Below are 25,580 nucleotides of genomic sequence, written 5' to 3' on the forward strand. Positions count from 1 at the left end.
ACGAGTAAAACATGAGGGGCTGTAAGCCAACAGGAGAGTGTAAACAAAGGGAGGATAGGAAATGAAGACAGACTTACTCTGTGCCAACGGTCCCACCCACAACTTAGAGATAAATTTCCATTGAACTACTATCGCTCTGCAGAAAAGATGGCCAAGAAAATAAAAAAATTGGCGGGGGGGTTTTGCCTTAAAACTGTATAATCATAATTAAAGCCCACTGGGAATGCTTTGGAATACATCAAAAGATAAGTGGAGTGAGACTTTAATGTCTTAAATTTAACTTTAATGTTTGTCTGCATAAAGCAAGTAAACTAGTTACTGTAGCCTGACTCCAACCAGACTTAATCAAGCTTATCCTGTTTGAGAGAACACACCCAAGATAATAATGTAGGGGTTTAAATTACTCCCACATGCAAAGACAGTTTCATATTAGGTAATTGATGTGAGTTGAGAGCAACAGTCATGGACATCTTTGTGTAGAACTGCAGCTCCTGAGCCATTATTGTCCCGCTCATTGCAATTAAAAGTGATATGTGAAGACACTTGGTGACAGTGAAACAGGCCTAATATTCAATAAAATTTTGAAGGACTCCCCCTTTGACCTAACATCTGCCGGCGCATAAACATCAGGGTAAATCCATGTTTTCAGGAGAGCTCGCTTTTTAGTGATCTCAGGACTTGGAACTCATTTGATTTGTGGAACTGATCCAAAAGCTCACTGCGCCTCATCTGGGGTTGAATCAACCCAGCTGGAATCGAACCGATTGGCAGGAAATCCAAATAGAAATTGTAATCGAGCCTGTCAGGTTTGGATTCAGAAAGCTGGGCTACCCAGGGGAAGCCTTCATCTGTTGAAGTTGTTACAGATGTTATTTTAAAACAAACACCTAGAGAAGTTCATGAGTGGAAAAATGTGTTTGGAAGTTAAGATGAGATACAGACGTTTAAACAATTAGTCTACTCCTTTAAAAGCAGCAGAAACTGTGCCATCCTTAAGAAAACGTCATTGTGCCCCCTGACAATGCTGAAACTGGATTTGCTCTATCAAAATGATCCCAGTAAAGATAATCTAACATTATCTGTGCCCTAATCTTTCCTTAAGACACTTTCAATATGCTTCTCTTGGAGTTCATTCTTATTGCCAAAGGCAAATCTCAGTCCATATTTTGGGACAGACATATCATCCCCTGACTTGTCTTCCTCATGACATATGACTTCACTCACTCGATGTAAACCGAGCCCCTTGATAACCCTTAAGCTTATCCATACTTATTCTTAATCCCTAAACACAAGCTTTCACTATGGAGGTGTGCATCATCTGTGCAGATGACCGCGTACAGAGGTTGAAGCACCAATAATACTCCCCAAATGGCTCTTAATCCCGCCCTCCTTGGGCCAGATACCAAACAAAAACTTCCCTTGTGTCTTCACTGTTGAGCCATTATTCAACTAATCCAGATTTTTATTAACAGTATGCACACATTTGTAAGACGGATTTACAGTAAGTATGTTGAACAGGGCAGGTTTTTTTTCAATAAGGAGGTATGAATAGGGTTTTTTGATGTCATTATTTACCTTGGAATGAGGCTTCGAGTTAATTGTCGGCTGTACTCCCTTTCCTGAAACTAGTATTTCCAGCTCGAATGTAGAGATAAACATCTATCAACCTGCTGCGATCTGTGTTTATGATGGGGTGTGTTTCTATTCCAGTTAAAGTCAGGAAACTCCCCTGTAGCCTCAAGTGAAAGTCAGACCATTTTCTTAAAGCTGCAGCAGGGAAGTAGAGATATGTCAGCAATTCACCCCATAGTGACAGTCTAGTACCAGGCTTAGGCTGATTACACATACCCCTTTAAAGACCTCTAATTTTGGTGAAGCAATTTCCCTATTTATTCATTTCATAACCAGATATGTATGCCCTTAAGAATGTGATCAGTTTGTGTTGCTTTAAAGTTTCAGGAAACTTTAAAAATCAGATAAATGGTGTGAAATTTGCTAAATGCTGAAGCACAAAAACAACATGACATATGTTGGGTTTTTTCTGGTAGTTGTCTGTAAAAAAATGTTTTTGTTCATTTTAAGTCCCAGTTTGATCATCTTTTGATCTATTTAAAAAGTGTTCCTTTAATTAAGATTTTGCTGGTTTATTGCTAAAATCAAACAACTTCTGTATAAAAGGTGTTTCAAAACCAAACATTTTTTAAGAATATTTTCTACATAAATTATTTTTTTTAAATACAGCATTTTTTCATCTGCTCCTGATTCACAATGATTTGAATACAGAAATACTTAGAAATGCAATTTTAAGCATAATTTTCTTTATATAAATCTCTCATCAGAAAAATGCCCCAAGAACATGTTAAAGTGGGTGGATCTTTAATGAGAAAAAATCTAACAGTGCAATATGGCTTGATTAAATGTTAAACAGCAGACTGTTTTTTCTTCTTCTCCCTCTTAGCAATAGCATATGTTAGGCTATTTACTGACATCTGGTGACTCATGCGTGTTTAGGTGCATTTTTCTTGCTGATTACAGTAAGTTTGTGTGACAACTAAAAAAATACCCCATCTTTTTAGATGATCCCACACGCATTTCCGGCTCCATTGGCACATGCTGTTCTTCTAAAATCTGCATGATTTTGTTATGCCCTGCAGGTTTCTGTGTTCTCTTTCATTTTTTTTTCTGTGTTATCTGACATGCTATCTGTCTTACTTTTTTATATTGTTAATCTAAAGCACGGGGGAGGAGGAATCAGCTTTGAACTGCTATTTAACGATTGAATTTCGTTTTCAGTTCAGTTTGTCATAACTTGTTTGTGAAGTTTATTATTTGCAGACTGACAGTTTATGATGGGTGTAAAAAGCCAATGTCTTCACACCATGTTGCAAAATAAGAAGTGCATCACAACACTTATAGTCTAGCATTACAGTTAAAAGTTCTTTGCCTTGCCAGCTTCATCTTCAGCCTGTTATCAGATAAAAATCTGTTACCATACACAGGTACCATATTAAGCCACCAAATCATTTTAGACAAAAATGCCAAGAAAGCAAATTTTCGGTTTTGGCAGACCTTTTATACAGAAACACGTGAGCCAATTTAGGATGCAGAGCAATCTGAAACATGTCTTTTGCCAAGAATATTTGTTTGTGTCACAGACAGACAAAAGATTAGCAACTTTAAATCCTGTATCCCTAAAATCTGAAGAGGTGCTGCATGTTCAAAAACGTTTTTAACTTTGGGGTTTGTTTATCATTTAAAATCAGAGCACACAAATTTTTTGAGGAGGGCAACACTGAGAGTCCCTCCAACCTCACCTATGGCGTACATTTTGAACGGACATGTATTAGTTTTTAAGGGAAAGGAAATTACACACAAGATCATCAAGAAGAATCTGACACTTTCTTACATCGCATACAGGGCTAGTGAATAAATGTTAGACATGGGTTTAGTTGCTTTGGCCCTTGTTGATGTATTTGTTAAAAGACCCATTGTTACTATGGCAATATTAATTTAATCACATCGCCTGGTTGTAGGCCTAGAGTTCATATAATTGTAAGCTCTTTTAGTTTTTAAAAACTCTTTTGCACTGAATGCACTTTGTTGTATAGAGAAAATGGTTACCTCTTATAAACCTAAATAGAATTTTTATTTGATATTTCTTTTAGGATGGAAATTTTTGTTTTAAATTTCTAAGTTTGGCTGCAAAATTTCCAGTTTTAAACATTGATGTTTGAAGTCCTTTTCATTGAGCATGAGAGATCTGAAGAACAGTTGAATTTTTTTTAGTTCCAGTCATGACTGACATGAAGTATCATTTTTCTTTTGCCAGTTTTCCGCCAAATGTTTCCTTATTTTCAGTTTTGGCTTAATTTTTTTATCTTTGGTTCAGCTTTTGTCGATAAAGAGCTTCCTCGAGTTTTTGTGCCACCTCTTTATCATGCATTCAACTTTTTAACATACCGCTACCTTAAGTTTGTATGCTTGAGAAACTTGGCATTTTTGAGGCGTCTGACACTCGCATATTAACAATTTCCCTTCTTTCTAAAACACAAAAGTCTCACATTTGATCAAATATCAGCTCAAAGGTCAGGAAAAAGCTTTTGGGTTTGCATTAAATGTATAAGTTATGCCTATAAACAGGTTCTATTGGGAATCCTATTTTTTAAATTATACTTTCCTTTAATCTCTAGAATAAAATCAAGGTGTGACTTAAGGATTTTCACTTTTGTTGAAAGTGTGAAATTCTATCCAAGACTCCACTGAGACTAAACCCAGGAAGACATCATACATATTTCAGAACCCATTTTCTCTTTTTGTTTTGCTGCCTTTTATCTCTTGTGTTTCTCCTCACAGTGGGTTGAAATTTTCTTTGTAAGTTGGTTTTCTCCTCACAGCTTGTTTAGATGACTGAACCTCTTAAAAAAAAAAGAGCTTGGAAAGCCACAACGCCAAGGAGCTTAGGGAGTTTCTGAATTCCCAAGTCGGCTAACTTTGCCTTGAGGATGATAAGGCTGCTAATAATAAGGGCCTTATTGCCACTTGTGGACACTTTTGACTGAGGAAGTAATTAAGTTGAGACAGATTATCAGCGGCTGGCCGGAGATGTGCTGTCTGTGCGATAAAGAAGACCCGTCGAGGCATGCCCTTTTTCTCAAGTGTCAAACCAACACTCCTTCTTTGGCTTACTCCTATTCTCCAGGCCACGTCTCACTGGGAAAGCCCAAAACAGGTCAAAACTGACAGCCATCATGTCACCCTTCGCCCTTTTGTCCCCCACTCCCCTAAGTTGTCCAATCGGGTTAATTTTAGCTTGTTTTAAAATTGGCGGTGAGCTCCTGGAGCGGGCCCCGCCACAGTTCTGATTAATGTTCCCATGTCACTTCTATTTTACAGCAGGATTAGTGTAGAACGGGCTATTTTTGAAGGTGCTAAGAAGCACGTCAGGTAGTTTTTGAAATGCCTTTTCTTCCCAGAGTTACTGTTGCATGCCTATTGACATGCTTCAAAGTCTTAACATTGACCAGGGGCAGCCCAAGTCATTGCTACTGAGACAGCTCGCTATGTAAACATCTTGGAACCGTGTGTGTTTATAGTATATGAAGCAGAGTTTGGCTCATGATTGCAGGGACCTGAGGTGCAGTCAGAACAAACACACAATCTTTTCTTTAGTGTTACATAAAACTGTTATGTCTTTCCTCTTTTTAACCATAATGTACAAGCTGGCCTGCAGCTCCAGGCTGCCACCACTTAAATATGTTTCTTAGCATGTAAGCACTGACGCATTTGTTTTTCTGTGGTGCATAGAGGCCCACTGAATAAATATGACATAAAGCAGAAAAGCCGGAAGCCACTTTTTGTCTACAGTGGCAGGTATGACAAAAGCGCAGTATGCGGGGCAGTTCTGGAGACTTAGTCAGTCCCACTGTGCTGACTCTTGGTTTGGCCTTTTTTATCTTATTTACCAGGCTTGGGACCAGCACAAGCAGGACACTGGTTTGTGCCCTGTTGAGGCTACATTGATCTCTTTTTGTCTTTTTACGTCCATCTGTCTGTCAGTCCGTTATTTCTTTAGTTAATTTGGGATTTTTGCAGGCTATCACTTTGGAGGGGGGGGGCATTTGGAGAGCCCCCCCCCCCCCACACCAATACATCATCATCATCATATTTATTTATAAAGCGCTTTAAAAACACTATACACTAAAAATTGAAAAAAGCACTGTACATTGAGGCTATGCAGGTTAAAAACTGTTAAAAACAAATGTAATATATAATATACAATATGATATAAGCCAATAAGAACATAATAAAGAACTTGAAGGTAAAAAGCACAAAACCTAACACCTATATTCAGCCTTGATGCTGGGGGAGAGTATACAGCAAAGCAGATTAACTCCGACTATGCAGAGCTCTAAGTGGTTTCATTCATTTTAGATTTTACCAGACATCTCTTCAGTTTCACAAGTATTGATTAGTATTTTAGTTCACTGTGATTTAAGTTGAAATGTTAACTGGAAACGGGCAAAGAGGTCATTGTGTAACACTGTTTGTATGCATGTTGTTGTTTTTCTGCAGACACTGAGATGGTTGCTGTAAACTTCATGCGCCCTCGTTCATTTACCTCCGAGCGCCGGGCGTCAACTCAGCGGAACAGCCACGACCCCCGCCTCTCCATCAGCATGTGTGACCTGAGCCTGCAGGACACGCATCAGGACGAGGAGGAGGAGGAGGAACAGCCCTTCAGCCCCATGTCCTGCCATGTGCCCCAGAACAGTCAGAATTTGCAGCAGTGCTTGCTGCTGCCTGGCCACTTGGACTCTGACGTACACTTTCACGACGTGCACGGCATCCACGTTACTAAGCTGGACAAGCATACTGTGGCACGGCTGAATCACAGTGGAGACGAGCGGACCTTGGTGTTCACCAACAGGCCGCTGTACAGCTCAGAAACTGTGTATATGAGGGTGAAAGTAGGATTCCCTTCTGCCAGGTGTCTTTCTTACGGCGTCACATCTTGTGACCCAGCCACCTTGAGGCCCAGTGATCTCCCATCCAACCCGGAGTCCTTGGTCGACCGCAAGGAATTCTGGGCCATGTGTTGGGTGACAGTGCCGCTCCAGAGTGGAGATATTTTGGGCTTTGTGGTGAATCCAGCAGGGGAGGTGATGATGAGCCACAATGGAATCAGGACGGGGATGCAGCTGTGTGTGGATAACTCTAGGCCACTCTCAATGTTCTTCGGCCTTCACAGTCCCACCGCTCAGCTCAGGATTTTAGGTACCAGATTTAATTTATTTATATTTTTACAACATACTTGCTGCCTCCAGATGTCTTTTTGTATTTTTCACAGTCACAGAGATTTGTTGATTATCTATCTTATCGATTCAGCAGAGAGATGACTTTTATTATCTTCTGCTGAAACTCGAGCTTGACGTTCCATTTGATCCTAAACTGTGAAAAGAAAAGAAAACCAAACTTGTTGTGGACACAGGCGAACCCTCATCTCTCCACGAACAAGTGTCTCCATTCACTTAACTTTGGTGCAGTTCATCCCCTGAATGAGCTAAACAGCTGACTAAAGCGTAAACTGAACCAAAGTAAACAATTCAATAAATTACAAATTTGACGGAAAAAACAGCTTTGTGGGGAATCCAGGAATCACAAATCATCCGAAAATTTTAAAAGATCCTGTAGGTCAACATGGAACTTTTAGTTTATACCAATATATGGTTGTCAGAGGACTAGTAGGAGAAGCCATTTTTTTGTTTTTTTTATCTTGGTGTGAAATGTTTGCACTCTCCATACATGAAACCAAGTCCACAAGACTATCTTAGTGTAAAAGCACTTCATTCTAACCAGCTTGCATGTTGAAACTTAACTTGCTTTCAAGTACCATATAGATTTTTTGATATCTGACATTTAAATGTATTAAAACACATTGGATATCCAGCATGTAGGTTTACCCTTTTTAAGATTTCTAAATATTACCCTGTTCTGCTGCATTGTGACTTTTAAAATAGCTTCTATCGCTCAAATTCGAATATAACATTGTAGCTCAGTTAAAATAAGTTTGGGTTAAAGATGTTTTCAATTAAAATGCAAGACACAACATTTGTTTGATAACATTTGTTTGCTCTCTTACTCTGTCAAAGACCTTTGGGTCATTTATAGTTTCATGCAAAAATCTTCAGGACACTTTCTTCAGCAGTTTTTGCATATTTTAGTTAACTTTGGCAAATTTTAAGAACCATATGTTGAAATAATAAAAATATTTTGAGAACATTTGTTGCTAAGATCTAACAGAAGTTTAAATTTACGTAGGATCAAATCAAATCAAATCAAACTTTATTTATAAAGCACTTTTCATATAAAAATATAACACAAAGTGCTTTACATTAAAACAACAAAATATAAAAACAAGCAAGCATTAATAAATAAATAAATAATAGGGCCCCCCTCCCCGTACCTAGCCCCCCACGCCTTTCACACCTCCCACTCTCTAACTGATGGAAAATGACAATGAAAAATAGGCTGTAAAACATATGCTGAGCACAAAAACATGATGCGGGAAACGCTAGTAATTGGAACCTCCCCCCCTGTGAACAGCCGCATAGACAGCCAAATGCAACAACACAGGCGGGGACCGCTCCACCACAGCTAAGCGGTGATGCAGGTCCCCACCCAGAGCCGCAGCGGCTGAACAGCAGCCGTCCCAGAGGGAGAGGTTCCAGCTGAGGAAGCACCGGAAATAAAAATGAATAAAAATTGAGAATCAAAAAGTAAACATATTGATAAAAACGATAAAACATTGAAATAAGGTAAATTAAAATAACACGTTAAAAATCAGGTTCAAGTTCATAAAACAAGATAAAATGGATAAAGAAATAAAATAAAAATAGAAAATACATATAGATAAATAACAATAAATAAATAAAAGTAGTAAAATAAATAAATAATAAATAAAAATTAGCTAAAAGCCAGGTTAAAAAGATGGGTCTTGACCCTTTTCTTAAAAGTATCAATGCTCTCTGCGGCTCTCAGGCCCTCTGGCAGACTGTTCCATAAGCGGGGACCATAGTGCTGAAATGCAGCTTCTCCATAGGTTTTAGTTTTTACAGTTGGAATGGTTAACAGACCAGTGCCAGAGGATCTCAGGGTCCGCGAGGGTTCATATCTTACTAAAAGATCTGATAAATAAGAAGGCGCAAGACCGTTAAGACATTTAAAAACTGTTAAAAGTATCTTAAAATCAATCCTGAAGCATATGGGGAGCCAATGCAGGGATTTTAAAATTGGGGTGATGTGAGCCCGCCTCCTGGTCTTTGTAAGAACTCGTGCAGCAGAATTCTGGAGAAGCTGAAGGTTCCTAATATTTGTTTTTGGAAGACCAGCAAGCAGGGCGTTACAGTAATCAATTTTACTCATGATAAAAGCATGCATTAGCATCTCCATATTAGCAAGAGAGAGTAGTGGGCGGACTCTAGCCAGATTTTTGAGATGATAAAAACCAGTTTTAACCACCTGTTTTATATGGGGGATAAAAGTTAGCTTAGAGTCAAAAATAACACCCAGGTTTCTGACTGCTTCCGAATGACTTAAGGAAAGTTCCTGTAGCTTCAGAAACTGTTTCTCCCTCTTGGCTTCAGGACCAATAACTAAAATTTCAGTTTTTTCCTGGTTGAGCTGCAGAAAATTATTTGCCATCCATAATTTTACATCTAAAATACAGTTAAAAAGTGCTTCTATTGGTCTTGTGTCATCAGGAGACATAGCTATGTACAGCTGGGTATCATCAGCATAGCTGTGAAAACTGATGTTGTGGCTCCTGATGACATTCCCCAGAGGAAGCATGTAAATGTTAAAAAGCAAGGGGCCAAGGATGGAACCTTGAGGCACACCACAATTAATTTCATGGACCCCAGAAAAATATGTGTCCATGCTTACCATAAAGCTTCTCTCCATGAGATACGACTCGAACCACTTGAGAACAGTCCCTGAAAGGCCAAGACTTTTAAGTCTGTTTACAAGGATCAGGTGATCAACAGTATCAAAAGCTGCACTTAGATCTAACAGAACTAGTACTGAGATCTGACCTGAATCCAAGGCACACCTGAGATCATTAACAATTTTTAACAAGGCCGTCTCTGTGCTGTGGTTCGTCCTAAAGCCAGACTGGTTTATCTCAAAAATGTTGTTTTGTAAGAGAAACTCGTTTAGCTGAATAAAAACAAGTTTTTCTAAAACCTTACTTAAAAATGGCAAGTTGGACACAGGTCTGTAGTTATTAAAAACTGAAGGGTCTAAATTAGTTTTCTTGAGTAATGGTTTCACCACTGCCGTTTTAAAGGCAGCAGGAAAAATACCCGTCTGTAGAGAGGAGTTCATGATATTTAAAATCTCACTCTCAAAAGACCCATAAAATGATTTAAAAAGTGATGTAGGGATGGGGTCTAAAAAACAAGTTGTTGGATTAACTTGGGAGAAAACTCGACCAAGTGTTGCAGCTTCAACCAGGTCAAAACTGTCCAGTGCTTCCTCAGGTAAAATCAAGCCATCATAACCAATAGAGAGGCTTTTCTGTTCTTTTATGATGTTCATTCTGACAGAATCAATCATGCTCCCGAAGTGGTCTGCAAAGTCCTCACACAATGAGGCCGAGGCTGGCATTGGGTTTTTGTTCACATTTGAGTTGATTAAAGATTCAATTGTGGTGAAAAGGACTCTGGGGTTATTTTTATTTACAGAAATGATGTTCGCAAAATATGAATTTCTGGTCTGTTTTACGGTTTGATTATATAGTTTTAGTTGGTTTTGGTATAATTGATAGTTTATTTCAAGTTTGTGTTTTCTCCAAAGTCTTTCGGCAGATCTGCAACGTCTCTTCAATTGTTTAATTTCCTCAGTTCTCCAAGGAGGCGTGGGTTTGATTCTTATCTTCTTAGATGTTAGTGGAGCAACTGAGTCGAGACTGGATTTTAATTTACTGTTAAAACTTTCAGCAAGTAGATCACAGGGGGCCGGTAAGACAGGTGGAGAGTTGGAGCGAACAGATGTAATAAATTTTTCGACCACTTCAGGAGTCAAGTAGCGTTTCTTCACCGTTCTCACAGAGGTCTCTTGCTTTATAAAACCAGTGATGTTAAAAAGCACACAGTAATGGTCAGATACAGCCAGATCCACAACAGCGGACACACTGGTAGGTAAACCATGACTGATGACGAGGTCAAGAGTGTGCCCCCTGTTGTGAGTCGGCTGCATGACGTGTTGTTTAAAATCAAGAGAGGAGAGCAAGTCCAAGAACTGAGTAGTGCAATAGTCCGACTTCCCGTCTGTATGCAAGTTAAAATCACCTGTTATTAAAATCATGTTAAAAGAAGTGTGGACAGATGCTAAGAACTCAGAAAACTCCTCAATAAAAACAGAGCTTGGTTTGGGTGGTCTGTATACTGTGATGCATAAAACTGGAGGGCTGTTAAAAACAAAGGCAGGAAGCTGCTTCCTCAGGTTTTGGTGATTCCTTTAGTGGACGAAGCCAGTTAGTGTTTGCTTTTCTCCCAGCACTCTTCCTCATGGAAGACCTGTCTGTAATAATGGTCTTAATGGGATAGACTGGGGGGGGGTGTAGGTGGTGGCAAGGAAGCACTGTTGATTGAAGCGGTTTCTTGGGGAATGTGGGGGGGTGATACCACATCCAGTCAGTCACTTCCACACACTGATGTCTGCACGGATGAGGAGGAGGTTTGGACTGGTGGGGGCATGGTGGGGGCTGGTGATGTCTGGACAGAGTATCGGATGTTTGCAGCTAAAACATTGCTGCCCAGTGGACTGGGGTGAATCCCATCAGTTTTATAAAATGAGGTTCTGTTCCAGAAAAGATTAAAATTGTCAATAAAAACAAACCTATTCAGGCTGGAAGCAGACTGGAGCCAGGAGCTCAGACTCAGCAGCCTGCTGAAGCGGCCCTGGCCGCGGGAGAGGGAGGGGAGGGGTCCCGAGATAAAAACAGTCAATGGACAGGAGTTTAAAAAATTAAAAAGTCTGATGAACGCCTTTTTAGTCGTTTCAGACTCTCGATAAGATGTGTCATTAAAACCAACATGTAAAATCAGCCTCCTGATTGTGGAAGGGAAAGATCTCAGCAGGTCTGGGAGTTTCTCCAGAATATCCAGAACTGTGGCTCCCGGGAAAACAACGTGTGACCGCGTTAAAGAAGCGGACCCTCCGTATAATGGAGTCACCGATGATCGCCGTTGTCGGGGCAAACAGTGGAGGAGGACACGCGGGCGCAGGTGCAGAGCCGACAGGTACCTGCGTGACGACAGCGGCAGCGGCGGCCTCACCTTGCGGCCGGTGGTCCATGCCTTGGAACTGTTAGTATTTTAATGTAAATGTGAGATATTGCAGTTCAGGAAAGTTTTTTAGTACATTTACTGCCGATGCAAAGTGAGACATTTATCTAAATCTTTTGATTAATAGTCTTTCTCTTTGGTATCTTGCTTGCTAAGCTATTAATGAATGCATCCCAGCAGGCGAGGCATCTTTTCACTGGAAATCTATAATTTGAGATTAAATTCAGGGAGAGTAAAATGCACTTAGAGTCTGTCAATTCTCCTAATTTCCTTACATAAATCATGTCAGGATGCACTCGGCTCCCTCCCTCCATGTAGGCTGTCAGACCAGGAACTGAGAAGGTTATTTCTGTGTTGCGTGGGCTCCCAGCAACCAGCATTATGTATCAGAAGGGAGCCTGCAAAAGTCCCTTACGAAGCCCTCCTGATGCATTATTAAAATGTAATTGCATGGAGATGTGGGGTTTTCCACCCACAGCCAGTTCCCCAGCCACCAAACTCCCGATGGTCTCCCTTTTTCCTTGACTTTATTTTTTTTCCACATTTCCCCTCTCGCTTATCCTTTTGGGGAGCGCGCATTCCTCGAATCATTACCCACTCCGGCTGCGAGGAGTGCGTTTGTGACGTCTCCTCTCACCCACTCGCTGCAGCTCCACGCTGTACATTTCCATGGAAACGTTTAGCCGCTGAGGCGAGTGACAGTTTGTTGCGGCTCTGGTGTTTTCAAGCCTGTGAAGTGGAACAGATAGGGAGTCTGTTGCTGTCACATGGTCATTTTGTTGAAGTTAGCCCGGAAACCAAGATTTTTTTCATTCTTTTTAAAATGTCTTGTCAGTTCTAACCTGCAGCTGTCACATATCTCTTTAATAGCTGTGTTTTAAAGCTTTATCTATGTACAGTAGAGACCAAAAGTCTGGACACACCTTCCCATTCATTTGAATGGGAAGGTGTGTCTAAACTTTTGGTCTGTACTGTAATTTTGTCATTCGCATCGGAGAAACTACTCAGACCTTTAAATAAATAGTAAACAAAACAATTTATAAACATTGATGTTAGTATATATCTAAAATGTGATTTTTGTTGACAAGCAAGAGCAAAAAAGCTGCATATCCTTCATATGATAATAGATGTTTAAATGACCCTTGAATAGCAGGTTATTGTAATTTTTTTAACTGGAAATCTGGCTTCTGGTTGTTGATTAGATGATTGTGTATTTACATTAAAAAAAACAGTCAATCGGAATCCTGAAGATGGAATTTTTCAGACAATCTGCTTTTTTCTGGTACTTAAGCATGTGGAAACTTCCCCATGCCACCCCAAATGACTACAGACAAAAAAAGTAGTACGTGCTCAGATAAAGCTTAGTTATTGTTAGTGTTTTGATCGCATGACCTGTTTGTATGCAGGATTTGAAGCTGTTATTTTTAGCTTTGTAATGGCCGGATGTGATGCCATTGAACAAGGCAAATAAGCATCTCGTCAATCAACCGTTTGGCAGTTAAATACTAAAGTAAATAAATAAGTTCATATGAATTCAGATGTGAAAAGTTTAGAACCAACATTTAAGATTTAGTTTGGACTGAAAAGGGTCTAATTAAACTGGAAAACAAGCCCTTAGTGTTAACTTGGTGACCTTTTCCTGGCACCATTTAGTCTTATTTAAACGTGCTTCAGCCCGGAAGTTAAATAAATTCTGCTGCTTCGCAAGTGAACAACGCATAAAAAATGAAGAGCTAGTTCACAGCCTTGGGGCACTTTAACCAAGTCAGAGTAAAGGAGGAGTTTTCCACAGGAGTTACTGGTAAACAAAACAAAGTAACCCAAAGAGTGAATGTAAATGTCAGTGTGAAGATAGACTGCTGTATAAATGAGGATAATGGTGCTTCTCCATATTTGATAAACAAATTTTAACAGGAGAAAGGTTACCCTGCAGCCAGGCTGCCAGTCAGCCTTAGTTGGTAACCTGTTTCAAACCTAATGAACGTCTCCTAAAGTGATAAAGCAGTTGTTAGTCCAAGGCGTGTAAAATCTGATCTTTACTGTAGGAAAAGAAATGGGTTGCCTATGCAACAGCAAAGCTAATGTCACGGGGTCAGCTCGGATGGCTCATGTAAAATATTTTTTTATGTATTTAACCTTTATTTACCCAGGAATTGCCCCATTGAGATTCAGAATCTCTTTTCCAAGGGAGTCCTGGCTAGGGGGAAACAATAAATTACATTTACAATAAAATGTCAACATTAAAAACATAAAATAAATAAAAATTAGAGCTTATGTAAAACAGGTACCGTTCGACATAAAGATGCATATTTACAGACACATTTTGACCTATATTATTGATATACATGACAAATAGGAGGAGTCCTATTACAGAACCCTGTGGCACCCCCTTGTTTACATTTCAGAATTCAGAGCACAAACCATTATGTCTAACACATTGGGTTCTGTTACTCAAGTAATTTGTGAGCCAAGAGACTACATGATCTGAAAGGCCAAAACTTATAAGCCTTTGTTTTAACACGATGTTGTCTACGATGTCAAATGCCTTTGGCAGATCAATAAAGAGTGCCGCACAGAACTGTTTTTTGTCAAGAGCAACAAGAATGTCATTAATGACTTTTGTAGCAGCAGTAATGGTACTGTGCTTTTTCCTGAAGCTTGACTGCAATGTTGAGAGAAACTCATTTGAGTATAAAAACTCTTTAAGTTGATCACATACAAGAGATTCAGGAATTTTTGACAAGACCCACAAATCGGAGACTGGCCTGTAGTTGGTTAAAACTGCTGAGTCACCTCCTTTTAAGTGAGTAGTAACAAAAGCTGACTTCCAGATGGAAGGAATTTCTTGATTTTCAATTGACAGATTAAAGAGTGTTGTTAGAGGCTGAGCAAAAAAATCAGCAGCCATTTTTAAAAAGAAAGGCTCTATCAGATCTGGCCCGGGAGGTTTTCTGTGGTTCAGAGTTCTATGAGCTTTGTGAACTTGATTCACTGTAAAATGTACAAATGTAAAGGGTTCACCTGAAAACATAGAAGAATTTACACTGTGGGGCACTGAGGTAGCTCCTTTGGAGTCAAAGAAAGAGCCAGATGATATGAAATGATTATTGAAACAATTTAAAACTTCAGTTCGGTCAAACACTGGGACTGAGTTTTTCAAAACAAACGAAGGAAGAGCACTTGAACTTTTGCTCACAGAGAAAGATTTGACCACCTTCCAAAATTTCTGTGGATTGTTGAGGTGCCCAGTTGTGACTGATAGATAATATCTGATTGAGCTTTTTTTAATAAATGAAATGCATTTGTTTCTCAGTTGTCTAAAGGTGAACCAGTCAGTGGCTAAGTCTGTTTTTCTGGCTTTGGCCCAAGCTATATTCCAGAAGTGAATGAATTCCGATAGCTCTTGGGTGAATCAAGGATTATCTTGCCCTTTCACTCTAAATTTCTTTATTGGAGCATGTTTATTTATAATCTCTTCAAAGTTACCCTTAAAGAATGACCAAGCTAACTCAACATTGGGCAGTAGGCCTATTCACTCCCAGTTAACCAAGGATAAATCATGATGATAGCCTTGTTCATTAAATTTCTTGAAATTTCTCCTAAAGACGATGCATGGTTTACATTCGGGGATTTTTGCATTTCTGCATGCGGCAACAACACAATGATCACTCAAATCATTACAGAGAACACCCGCAGATGAAAATTTGTGTGGAGCATTTGTTAGAATTAAATCAATCAAAGTAGACTTTTCAGGACATTTAGCATTTGGCCTAGTTGGCTGACTAATCAACTGGCTGATTTATAGAGTCACAGAAGGATTTAAATTCTTCAGAGGCCGTACTTGACCAGTCCCAGTTGAGATCTCCGACCATTAAAAGTTCACCATAATCTATTCTGGAGAGAAGATCTTTTAAAGATGATAGTGCCTCCTTGGTGGCTGATGGGGGCCTATAGCATCCCATTACTGTTATGGGCAGTGATTTGGCTAATTTCACGTTCCAGACTAAAAGCTGGAGGTAAGCAGTGCAGGCCGAGCTCGGAGCTGGAGATTGGCAGTGAAGGCCGAGCTGGAGCTTTGATTAGACAACAGCTAGTCTGTGGAAGTTTTCTGTCCGATCATGGGGCTTATAAAAGAAGGAAGGAGGCTTCATAGACTCGTGACTCACTTCCACACACCCACACACAGATTGCCGACTCACAAGTCATCTGCTTAGTGCTCGAGTAGATTTACGATGCACAAAAAAGAAGGAAAAAAGACCATCTGAAACAGCAGAAAATAATACAATATGCGCATGACTTTTAATATTGATTTACAGGTAAGATGTTATGATCTTTAGTAGCTGTTTGGGTGCTGTCTATAACTTGTACGTCTGTTTTGTTTCCCAGGCTCATCTTTGCATTCAGACCTTCGAGGCTCGTCGGTGCCCAGCTCCCCAATGTGCGAACTCAACGCCCCCCCGATGCTCTGCAACCAAAACGCCAACTTCAATCTCAACAATCCACACAATATGAACCTCAATGCAAGACTTAACTCCAACCACCACGCTCTCTTTTCTTCCTCCTCAGGTTGGTCTCTTTGCCTTCTGTGTAGATTTGTGATGAACATTTCTTTTCGTGTCAAATTCTACTGAAAAATATCCTAAGTTAAGGTTTTGCTCTGTGGTAACTTTTACTTCAAAGCTATGACGGAGTTATCCATATTAATTGAGGCATTAATGAAACTATAAAAAAATCAGGGGTTGCAAAAAGTGCAATTATCCAGAAAAAATATCACAACAAAACACCGTTTTTGCAAAAGTGCACAAGTGAATGTGCCAACAATGAATAATTAAATAAAGACAAATTGAAATATCAGACCACCAGTTCATCAGAAGCCTACCAAATAATTTTTAAATGACATTCCGATCCATCTTTTGCAGTTATATATCTTGCACTTTGCACATGTTCCTTTCACTGCAGGTACAATGCAAAGTTCTCCGTTCTCCAGCGCTCCAGAGTCTCCCACGTTCCCGCCCTCCTCTGACTTGCTGACTGACGAATGTGCCATCTGTTACGAGAATGCGGTGGACGCCGTCCTGTACGCCTGCGGACACATGTGTCTCTGCTACACCTGCGGCCTCAGGCTCAAGAGGATGACCAACGCTTGCTGCCCAATCTGTAGGAGGACAATCAAAGACATCATCAAGATCTACCGGAACGCATAAACTCGTTTTTAGACAAAGTCCAGCTTCACTAAAGTTTTTGATAAAGCCATGAAAAGTAAAGAAAAAGCACAAGCGAGATCCACATGTCTGTGTGTGTATATTTAGCTCAGGTGCTCCATTGTGGAACTATGAAATGAATCATCAGAATATCTCTGGAAGCTCGTTAGGAACTGTTCAAATGAACAACAGGAGGAGAATTTTCTAGGTGGTACACCTACATTTACTATGGTTACTGTTTTTTAACAAAACATCACACACAACTCTTAATATTGTTTTTTTCTGGCATCGTTCTACTGCTAAAGCTGCTTAACCCCTAGTAGTCAGGCCTTATTGAACGTTTTTACTGATTTACCATTTGCTCTAAAAATGTATCTTTAAAACTCTTTTTTTTTGTGGTAATTGTTGATATTTTGGTAAAACCCCAGTTTCTTCTATTTTTCATTATATTACACAATAACAGCACACTTAAGCTGAAACAGTCCAAACTCAGTTTTAATTTGTACATTTTTTACTGTAAAAATTGAGATCAAACTGTTTTTTTTCTATTTGCTATTTAACAAAAAATCCAACATGTAGAAACAAAATAAAAACATATAAATCCCCAAAGAAAGCAAAGACGAGATCAAAACTATGTAAAAACATGTGAAGCTTCACTAAACTACAATGTTCCAAGGAATCATTCAAAGGAGTGTCACTATTATGGGTTATATGTTGGTTTTTAAGCAAAAATCTCAAAGCTAAAAATATTTTTTATACGTTCACGTTAACTTTCAATGAAAACTGGACTAATGAGTGGTCGATCTAGGTCATTTTAAACTGATGATGTGATTGGCAAAAAGAGAAAACTGAAGGTTGAGTGTGTAGGGCTGGGTCGAAAAAAAACAACTTCTAATCATTTTTTAGAATTTGCAATATTATTTTACCATCATGCAATTTCTTGTGTTCCTTTAAAACGTAATCTTTCAGTTTTTCATGTCAGAAATCCTATTTGTTTACCTTTATTTCAAACCGTTGCTCCAATAGAGCGTTAGAGTTGTAGAAAACAATAACCAATGTGATATAACCTATGGTAAATTATTACCATTAGATTGAAAGAAAATATTTGAAAAAATACTTTAGATCTTACCAAAAAGGTCATCTTCGGCCAGCTCTACTTTGACCCACTTTTGCTGCAGACAGACATATCTAAAGAGGCATCTGTCCCACTTCCTGTGGAGTTACCTGTCACTCCGCTGGTGATAGCATCATCAAGTAAAGTCAAATTGTCCAGAGCTGCAGAAAATAACAAAGCAAAGTAATCTGTGCTTTCTCCAGCTGCTCCTCCTCTGCTTGTCGGAAAGCACTGAATCAAATTGTTGTTTCAGAGGAAGAATCAATTCTCCCCTAAATGTTAGCGGAAATCAAGGCCAGATCAATTTATTTCAGGTTTCCAGAAGGCTCCTAGAAACCGATGAAAAAAGAGCGGACTGAGAAAGAGGCTCGGTGGTGTAAAAGATCCCAGAGCAGTAATATACAGTTAGATCTAAGCCGTAATGGAAAAGGAAATTATTTAAGAAAGTCCTTGGAGTGTTTCAGCACATTTTAACAGAAATCTTACCACCTGCAGGTGCGACCAACACAAGTCAAGGAGAGGCTGAAAGAGAATGAAGAAAAAAAAGCGGATTATTGTCACCACAGAAGGTCACAGTCGTAATGGTTGTGGATGGGAATAAGTGGAAACAGAATTAGGAGAAAATGATGGATGCCTGAAACAGAGACAGAGAGGAAAGAAGGGAGGAAGGGTTTTTCAGCCTAAAGAAAGTCTCCTTGCAGCTCAGGGATTCTAGCTGGATGCTGTAATTGCACAAAAAAAGTCATTCAAATAAACATTAGTGGGCATCCAGGCATTTTAAGATGCTGGAAGAGCACATAAAGGTGATAAATAACCGTTATTACCATCCCCAGGGCTGTGCTTCAGGTTACACACTTCTTTTTCTATTGTTCATGAAATCAAAATCCAAGTATTTGCTGCACTAATTCTGTCCAAGGTGTTAAAAATATGAATTTCATTTTCATGTGATTTTCAAACCTTGTTTTAGATGTTTGAATGGATTTTGGTCAAAAAGCATTAAGTTCATTCATTAAGTGTCTGGGAGTAGCTTTAAAATGCGACATGTAGGCACAGATCTGATTGTGGTTGAGGAATAAAAAGCTCATATATTTTGCCCTGATCCCAAAAGCATTGCTGTGTGCTTAAATAATGCCTTCTCCTCATCTATCCCTGCATCTGCCTGGAAAGGTGTTGTACGTTTTGGGAAGTGTGGGCTTTTTATTTTCAATGTAAATAGGTTTGTATTTCAAACCAATAGAGCGCTAGAGTTGTAGAAAACATTAACCAACGTGACATAACCTATGGTAAATTATTACCATTAGATTGAAAGAAAATATTTGAAAAAATACTTCAGATCTTACCAAAAAGGTCATCTTGTTGTATGTTTTGGGAAGTGTGGGCTTTTTATTTTTAATGTAAATAGGTTTGTACTTCAAACCAAACATGATAGGGACAAAAAAAACACTTTGTGGAGTTTTTTCACCCAGAAATAGGCTTTCTAATGTGGGGTTTATTTATTCTTCAGTCATTGTTTCGTGTGTGGTTGCAGTGTAAAATGTGTGTGAATCCTGTTTTTTTTTCTGTTTATATATTGTCAAACTAAAGATAACTGGGCTCTGAAAATGGGTTTTCCTATGTTTGGGATTTGTAGGTATCAACTAGTTTTTACCTGTTCACATTTGTGGAATAAAACCTCATTTACCTTGTTTTCTTTAATATATCCTAAATATTTTTGCATTCCACTTCAGAGGAAAACAGAGTTTTGTTGTTTAATGGGACTGGTCACAAGTCATTTTCTTGAGTTTTTAGCATATTATTGCATGAAATGGTGAACTAAAGGCTGGGTCAGTTAAGCATTCTGCTTTCAGTGTGTATTACAGTCTCCTTATTGTGACATGGACGAGGTGGAACGGGTGGAAGTTTCTCAGCTCAGATTTTATCCCAGAAATGTTGTTTCAGGATGCATGCCATTTCTTCCCTTTTGCATATTTCAGAAGTAAATAAATAAATAAAATGAGTGAAAACATGGATGTATGCAAATTTTCTTTTTCTTTTTTATTATAGGTACTTTTTATTCAATCGTCTTCAAAAAATTGGTTTAAAAAATAAGATCAGCTTCCTTTGATATTTGCAATGTTTCCTTAGAACATTGAAAGGAACATGAAACAGTACAAATCCCATAAATGTTAGTTTCTAGTCTAAAATCTCTAAGTAAATTAAAAATGTATTAATAAATAAAAAAAACAAGGTATTCTGGTATCGTCCAATAGCTGTTGCAGCTCTTTTTCAAAGTACTGGGCTTCTTTTTCAACACTGCCCTGTAGGCTGTATAAACATAAATGGTAATCACTCATAGACAAGCTGTTTACAGCTGTGTTATGTAGAGCTGGCTAGAGTTAACATCATGTTGTATACTAGCCTGCCGGCCGCCTCTGCTGCAGTGCTGTCTCCATTCCAGCAGCATCACAGCCTGTGACACCCAGACAGAAAGCAGGCAAAGATGGAAGCCGCTCATGGCCAAAACGTAAGAGTCAAATGCACAGCCAGTGTCTGCAAAAGTGACAGGAATACAGTTATTTCAATGATGTCTGTGCACAAAGACTTTCCACTGAGACCTCTCAGTGAACCTTGCTTCCAGCCTTCTGAAGGCTTATGGAGTTGGCAGCTTTGTTTGAAATGAGCAGTGGTATTTATGCCAGACAGCCGCCTGATCAGAACACACACCATCTCTTAAGGTATCAAATTTGTATTCCAGAAAAGCAGAACGCCAGCGGTTGTGAATTTTAAAGCAGACATCAAATGGTCTGGGCTGGTTCCTCTAAAGCTTCTGCGGATAGAAAATCTTTTCTTTAGCCCGATTTGTGGAATACAGAAAAAGACTGAGAAGAAACACGATTTTACTAGAACACATTACTCTTTTTATAGTCTAAAATCTCAATTAAATGGATTAACCTTTAATCAATTCAGCAAAGTGGTCTTCTTGGTGAGCGAGGAAACAGTGTTGTTTCACGACTGTATTGACACACTGGCTTGTAGTGCCCTCTAGTGGCCGAGAACTCCTTTCATAAAGACATGTTGCACTTTGTTCTAAGTCCTTTACAAGTTAGAATGACTGATTGGTTAATTGATGTTTTACACAATTGTTTCAATAAATTGCAGATTTGGAATAACGTTATGGTAAAAGTTTAGAAGATACTGTTGATTAAACTTGAGCAAACTGACAAGTGTCTTAAAGAAAAAAAAGACAAGAAAAACTGTCTTTAGTCTTACGGAAAATCATTTTGAAAGATGGGAATATTTTACATACACTCCTGCTGTTGGCAGCTTGAGTCATTTTAATTGTTTGTATGCAAATTATTTAGGGTATCAGATGCAACTTGTGATAAATTAAGCATCTTGAATGTTTATGTTTAGACTTTTTTAGACCAGTAATTTCTCATTTTGAATATAAAAAATAAGGGTAAACCTAACTCACAGTTTGTAGATCAGTTGCCAATCATTTACAAGTTTAATCGGTTTTTCAAATATTTAAAAAATAAGGACAGAAATCAACAAAAACAAGACTATAACACCTGAACCAAAGGACAAGGGCAGAGGAAAAACAAGAATATTCTTAATAGTCCCGATACACTTTTTTCGTTATTTTAGTGCCAAATTACAATTTAAAAAATCATCTATTTTCATTTTATTTATAGTTATTTTTTAAGTTTTGCACACAATCCTAATTTGCACACAGATCTCTATGTTTTTTGAGCATTGAGTCTGACCTTGTGGTAAATGCGTTCAATCAAGTTACCTGTGGAAAGATTGGCATCTCTCCTGAATGATTTCCAGCTTTGAATTATGATTCCCACCCGAGAATGATGGACTTGAAAGAAAACAGCTTTATTCCCTTCCAAGATTGATGGGAGGAAGCGATTGCTCCTGTAAGATCAATGGTGATGTCACTCGTCATTGACCTTGTGTTTCCGTTTTGAGAGAAAAGTGAAGAAAATGTTCAAGAAGGAAATGAAAAAGTCCAGTTGACACTAAAAATGAAACCAACTTTGACTTGTTGCCTGACTTCCTACAGACATCGTTTCAAAATAAACTATATTAACATTTATTTTTAAGAAATCAACTACTTTAACCTTTGTGCTATCCTAGGCACTTTAACGTTGGGAGTTGGGTCATCTAGACCCACTAGACAGTGCATTGAACCTTTTTTTCTTCAATGAATTGTGAACCTCACTGGTGTCCATGGATTACATGAAATCTTTCCACCTTTATCCACCTTTGTCATGGTAGGGAGAACATGTCAAAGTAAGGGTGGGTCATAGGATAGCACAAGGGTTAATACATTTTTTAAATTTCTGTTGATAAAAATCTGCGTTTTGATGCATCAATGTGCAACAACTTAAAGTAGAGTCAAATTTCTTTTTCACAAAATGGACAGCCCATTCGATTCTTTCAAAGTGCATTTATTTAAGTCATTCTTTTGGCACTTCAGTTTTTTAACTGGTCACACAGTTAACATTAAACAAAAGTGAGCATCCCAAAATAAGCGTCGTGTCAAATTTACTGCCCAGCAGAAATTTTCTTACATAATTGTGTTTCGGAGTAGCACTGTTAAAGAAGTGTGTTTTTGAATTTAAGCAATTAATAAATATTATTTTTGACTGCCATAAGGGAACTTTGAATGTTTGTAAAATATAAAATTTATAATACATTTTAAAAAATGAAAAGAAAAAAAAGGGAGGCGAGCACAAATATTTCTGTAGGTGCAACAAAATACTGGTTAATCCGATGCTCACAATTTGTTTCATTTGGAAAAAATTACAAAATGACATGGCTATAATACATCTACCCAAAGATGATAACAGTATAAAGATATGTATTTAAAAAAAACATGCAGCACCAAAATGAGACTAACACTAAGCAGCTTTGGCAACAAGACCTTTTTGTTTTAGGAAAAAGAGGAGAAAAGGTTAATTTCAACAGATTTGTCGATATAATCAGTCAATTTGGACATGCAGCAAGCTATAAAAAGTCTAATGGCACAATAAATGAGCAGAAAATGGTTCAAAAAGGAAGGATTTCTTTCAAGTTAAAGGTAATTGTTGCAGAATACTGTATTTTTCAATCGTTTTGGTGTTCTCTTTGGTTTTGGCCACCAATGTTTGGAGTTTTAAACGATGCAGACTAATTTTACCAGAAGTCTTTATTTTTATATGTCTGCTTGTCAGAAAAACTTTGTTAATTTTTTTGAGAATACCAAGCTTGCCTTGTTCAAAATCATCTGATAGAGTAGTCTTTGCATGCATGTCTAGAGGACGGCCACAGGCATGAGTGCTAGTGCTTTTTCTCGAGGTAATTTGACGGGACCCATCCTTTCCTCGGTCGCCCATTGTCCAGAACCTTGCAGTACCACCAGCCGTTGGGGTTTTTTTCAAGCACCTCCAGATTCGTTCCCTCTGGAAATCCCATGGTCTCCTCGTCACCAAGGTAATCTGCTATGGAGATGTACACCTCTTTGAGGTTGTTGTGGATGATGTGGGGCTTGGGTTTCACGGTGGATACAGGAAGGGTGTTCTTCTGGGCGCCGGGACCGAGAAAGTCAGAGCTACTGGAACCAGATTTCTTCCTGTTGGGGAGGGTTATGTTGTTTGGTGCCAGACTGGGAGACAGAGTACCAAAGGAGGCATTGCGCCGCACGGTGGGGCTGGCCCGCGGGTGGTCCGTTGAGTTGAGGGACTCATTTCTCCTGAGGGAGCCAACAGGGCTTGGACCATCTCGGATTGGGGGGGAGATAAAGACAGACTGAGGTCTGACAACCTGCTGCTGTTTGGTGCCACTCTGCTTCAAGGAACTGAACAGACTGGAGGGTTTGGAGAGGCCGCCTGGAGGCTTTGAGGGGATTGGTGGAGTGACCTTCCAAAGATTTTGGTTGATGTTATTTAACACCCGCACCCTTTGTTCATTCTTTTCCAGACTGTTGGACTTGCTTAAATTTCCCGTTTTTTTAGAGGTGCCATCAGATTCTGCGTCTGCTGCATCTTCTTGTTGCTTGGCCGGCTCCAGATAATAAGTTGGAGCCCAGCCCTCCGCATCTCCCCAACGTATGTACCACCAGCCACTTTCTTGCTTCTCGAGCACCTCCACTTCCACCCCAGCAGGGAAGCTGAGCTCAGTATCCTGAACTTTCACATAGGGATCTGTGGTGCGATACAAGTTGCTGACCTCTAGATCTGAGTCTCCCCGGCTGCCTTTGGAGTAGGTGGACGAGAGATCAGAGGTGCTCTGAGAGGAGAAGGAGTCTTCTGAGGAAATCACAGAAGCTGTCTCAGAGTCTTCTCCTTTGCCTTTGGTTCCATTCTTCAGTTGGCCTGTTGGTCGCAGCTGTCTTCTCAAAGTGCTGATGTCCATCTTCTCTGCACTGGAGGCTTTTGCCAGCTGCGGTTTGGGCCTCACCACTGGTCTTAACTTGGATGAGGACTTGTTGGAAGAGGATGTCTTGCTATCCTCTTGATCTTTCTTGGGAGTGGACAGGTCTGGCATGGACTCGGTGCAGGCCGATTTTGGACTGGATACTTCGTCCGGTTTGACTGAAAACAGGCTACCATTCATGTCGGCCTTGAGTTTGTTGCCTGTAGGTCTCCGTCCACCAGATATCGGGTTTGTAGTCTTGCCAGTTTCGGACGAGACGCTTGTCTTGGATGAGTTTGAGTCTCTGCTGCACTGCCTGTCTGGAGTCTCCTTGAAAGGCCGGAACCCATCGTTTTCATAGATGCACTCCTCGTCTGCCTCTGCTTCCTGGCACTCCTCAAATGACTCCCCCATTTTAGAGGATGCGCTGTGGAGTGATGAGGCTGGAGAAGGCTTGGAGGACAGATGAGAACCTCTCTCAGACCAGGTGTCCTCATTCTTTCCATCCACCAGGGAAGCTTCTCCCCTCAGAAATTCAAATTCAGATTCAAGGTCTAGATCACCAATGGCTGGAACGTCGTATTCTGGTTCTTCGTACACTGGTCTCCCAGGGGGCACAGGGTACTCTGGGGCCTCAGATCCGGGGCTGCTGGGAGGCACTGCTTCCACTGAATCCTGCTTTTTGACAGGTGGAGCTGGAGGAGGAACCTTTGGGCGGCACAGAGTGCTTGTTCGTCTATTCAAGTTAGGTTTTTTGCGTTTGTCAATGTAGGAGCATGGAGCCCAGCCTTCTCTCTCGCCTATCTGGACGTACCACCATCCACCAGAATTTTTCTCAATAACCTAAAAAAAAACAGAAGTCAAACCATGACATTAGGTTTTAATTTAAACTATTTTCCTTCTGGGATTATTACAGTTTACTGGTTCCCATAATTAAAGTACCTCTGTTTAATCAATCATTTGTCTTTTTTGTGTAATTGAGTTTTTGTATCTAAAAGAACACCAGAGGCAAGGAGACAAAACAAATAAATTAAA

At 39.5% G+C, this 25,580-nt stretch overlaps 2 protein-coding genes across 3 annotated transcripts in view; one reads left to right on the forward strand and one right to left on the reverse strand.

Moving 5' to 3' along the window:
* LOC101171274 (E3 ubiquitin-protein ligase NEURL1) overlaps positions 1 to 20,168 on the forward strand; it is a 35,993-nt gene extending 15,825 nt beyond the window's left edge. Inside the window, exons 4-6 of the mRNA XM_004077343.4 lie at positions 6,073 to 6,774; positions 16,233 to 16,412; positions 16,806 to 20,168. Of these exons, the coding sequence (XP_004077391.1) occupies positions 6,073 to 6,774; positions 16,233 to 16,412; positions 16,806 to 17,050 (1,127 nt within the window). The 3' untranslated portion in view covers positions 17,051 to 20,168. The remainder of the gene's footprint in view (positions 1 to 6,072; positions 6,775 to 16,232; positions 16,413 to 16,805) is intronic.
* Positions 20,169 to 22,579: 2,411 nt separating this feature from the next.
* The window catches only part of sh3pxd2a (SH3 and PX domains 2A), a 53,449-nt gene continuing 50,448 nt past the window's right edge, over positions 22,580 to 25,580 (reverse strand). For both annotated transcript variants that reach the window (XM_011484398.2, XM_004077089.4), the window contains one exon: positions 22,580 to 25,388. In XM_011484398.2, coding sequence (XP_011482700.1) covers positions 23,472 to 25,388 — 1,917 coding nt within the window. In that variant the 3' untranslated portion in view covers positions 22,580 to 23,471. The remainder of the gene's footprint in view (positions 25,389 to 25,580) is intronic.

This window comes from Oryzias latipes, chromosome 15 (assembly GCF_002234675.1).
Source record: "Oryzias latipes chromosome 15, ASM223467v1".
NCBI lineage: Eukaryota > Metazoa > Chordata > Actinopteri > Beloniformes > Adrianichthyidae > Oryzias > Oryzias latipes.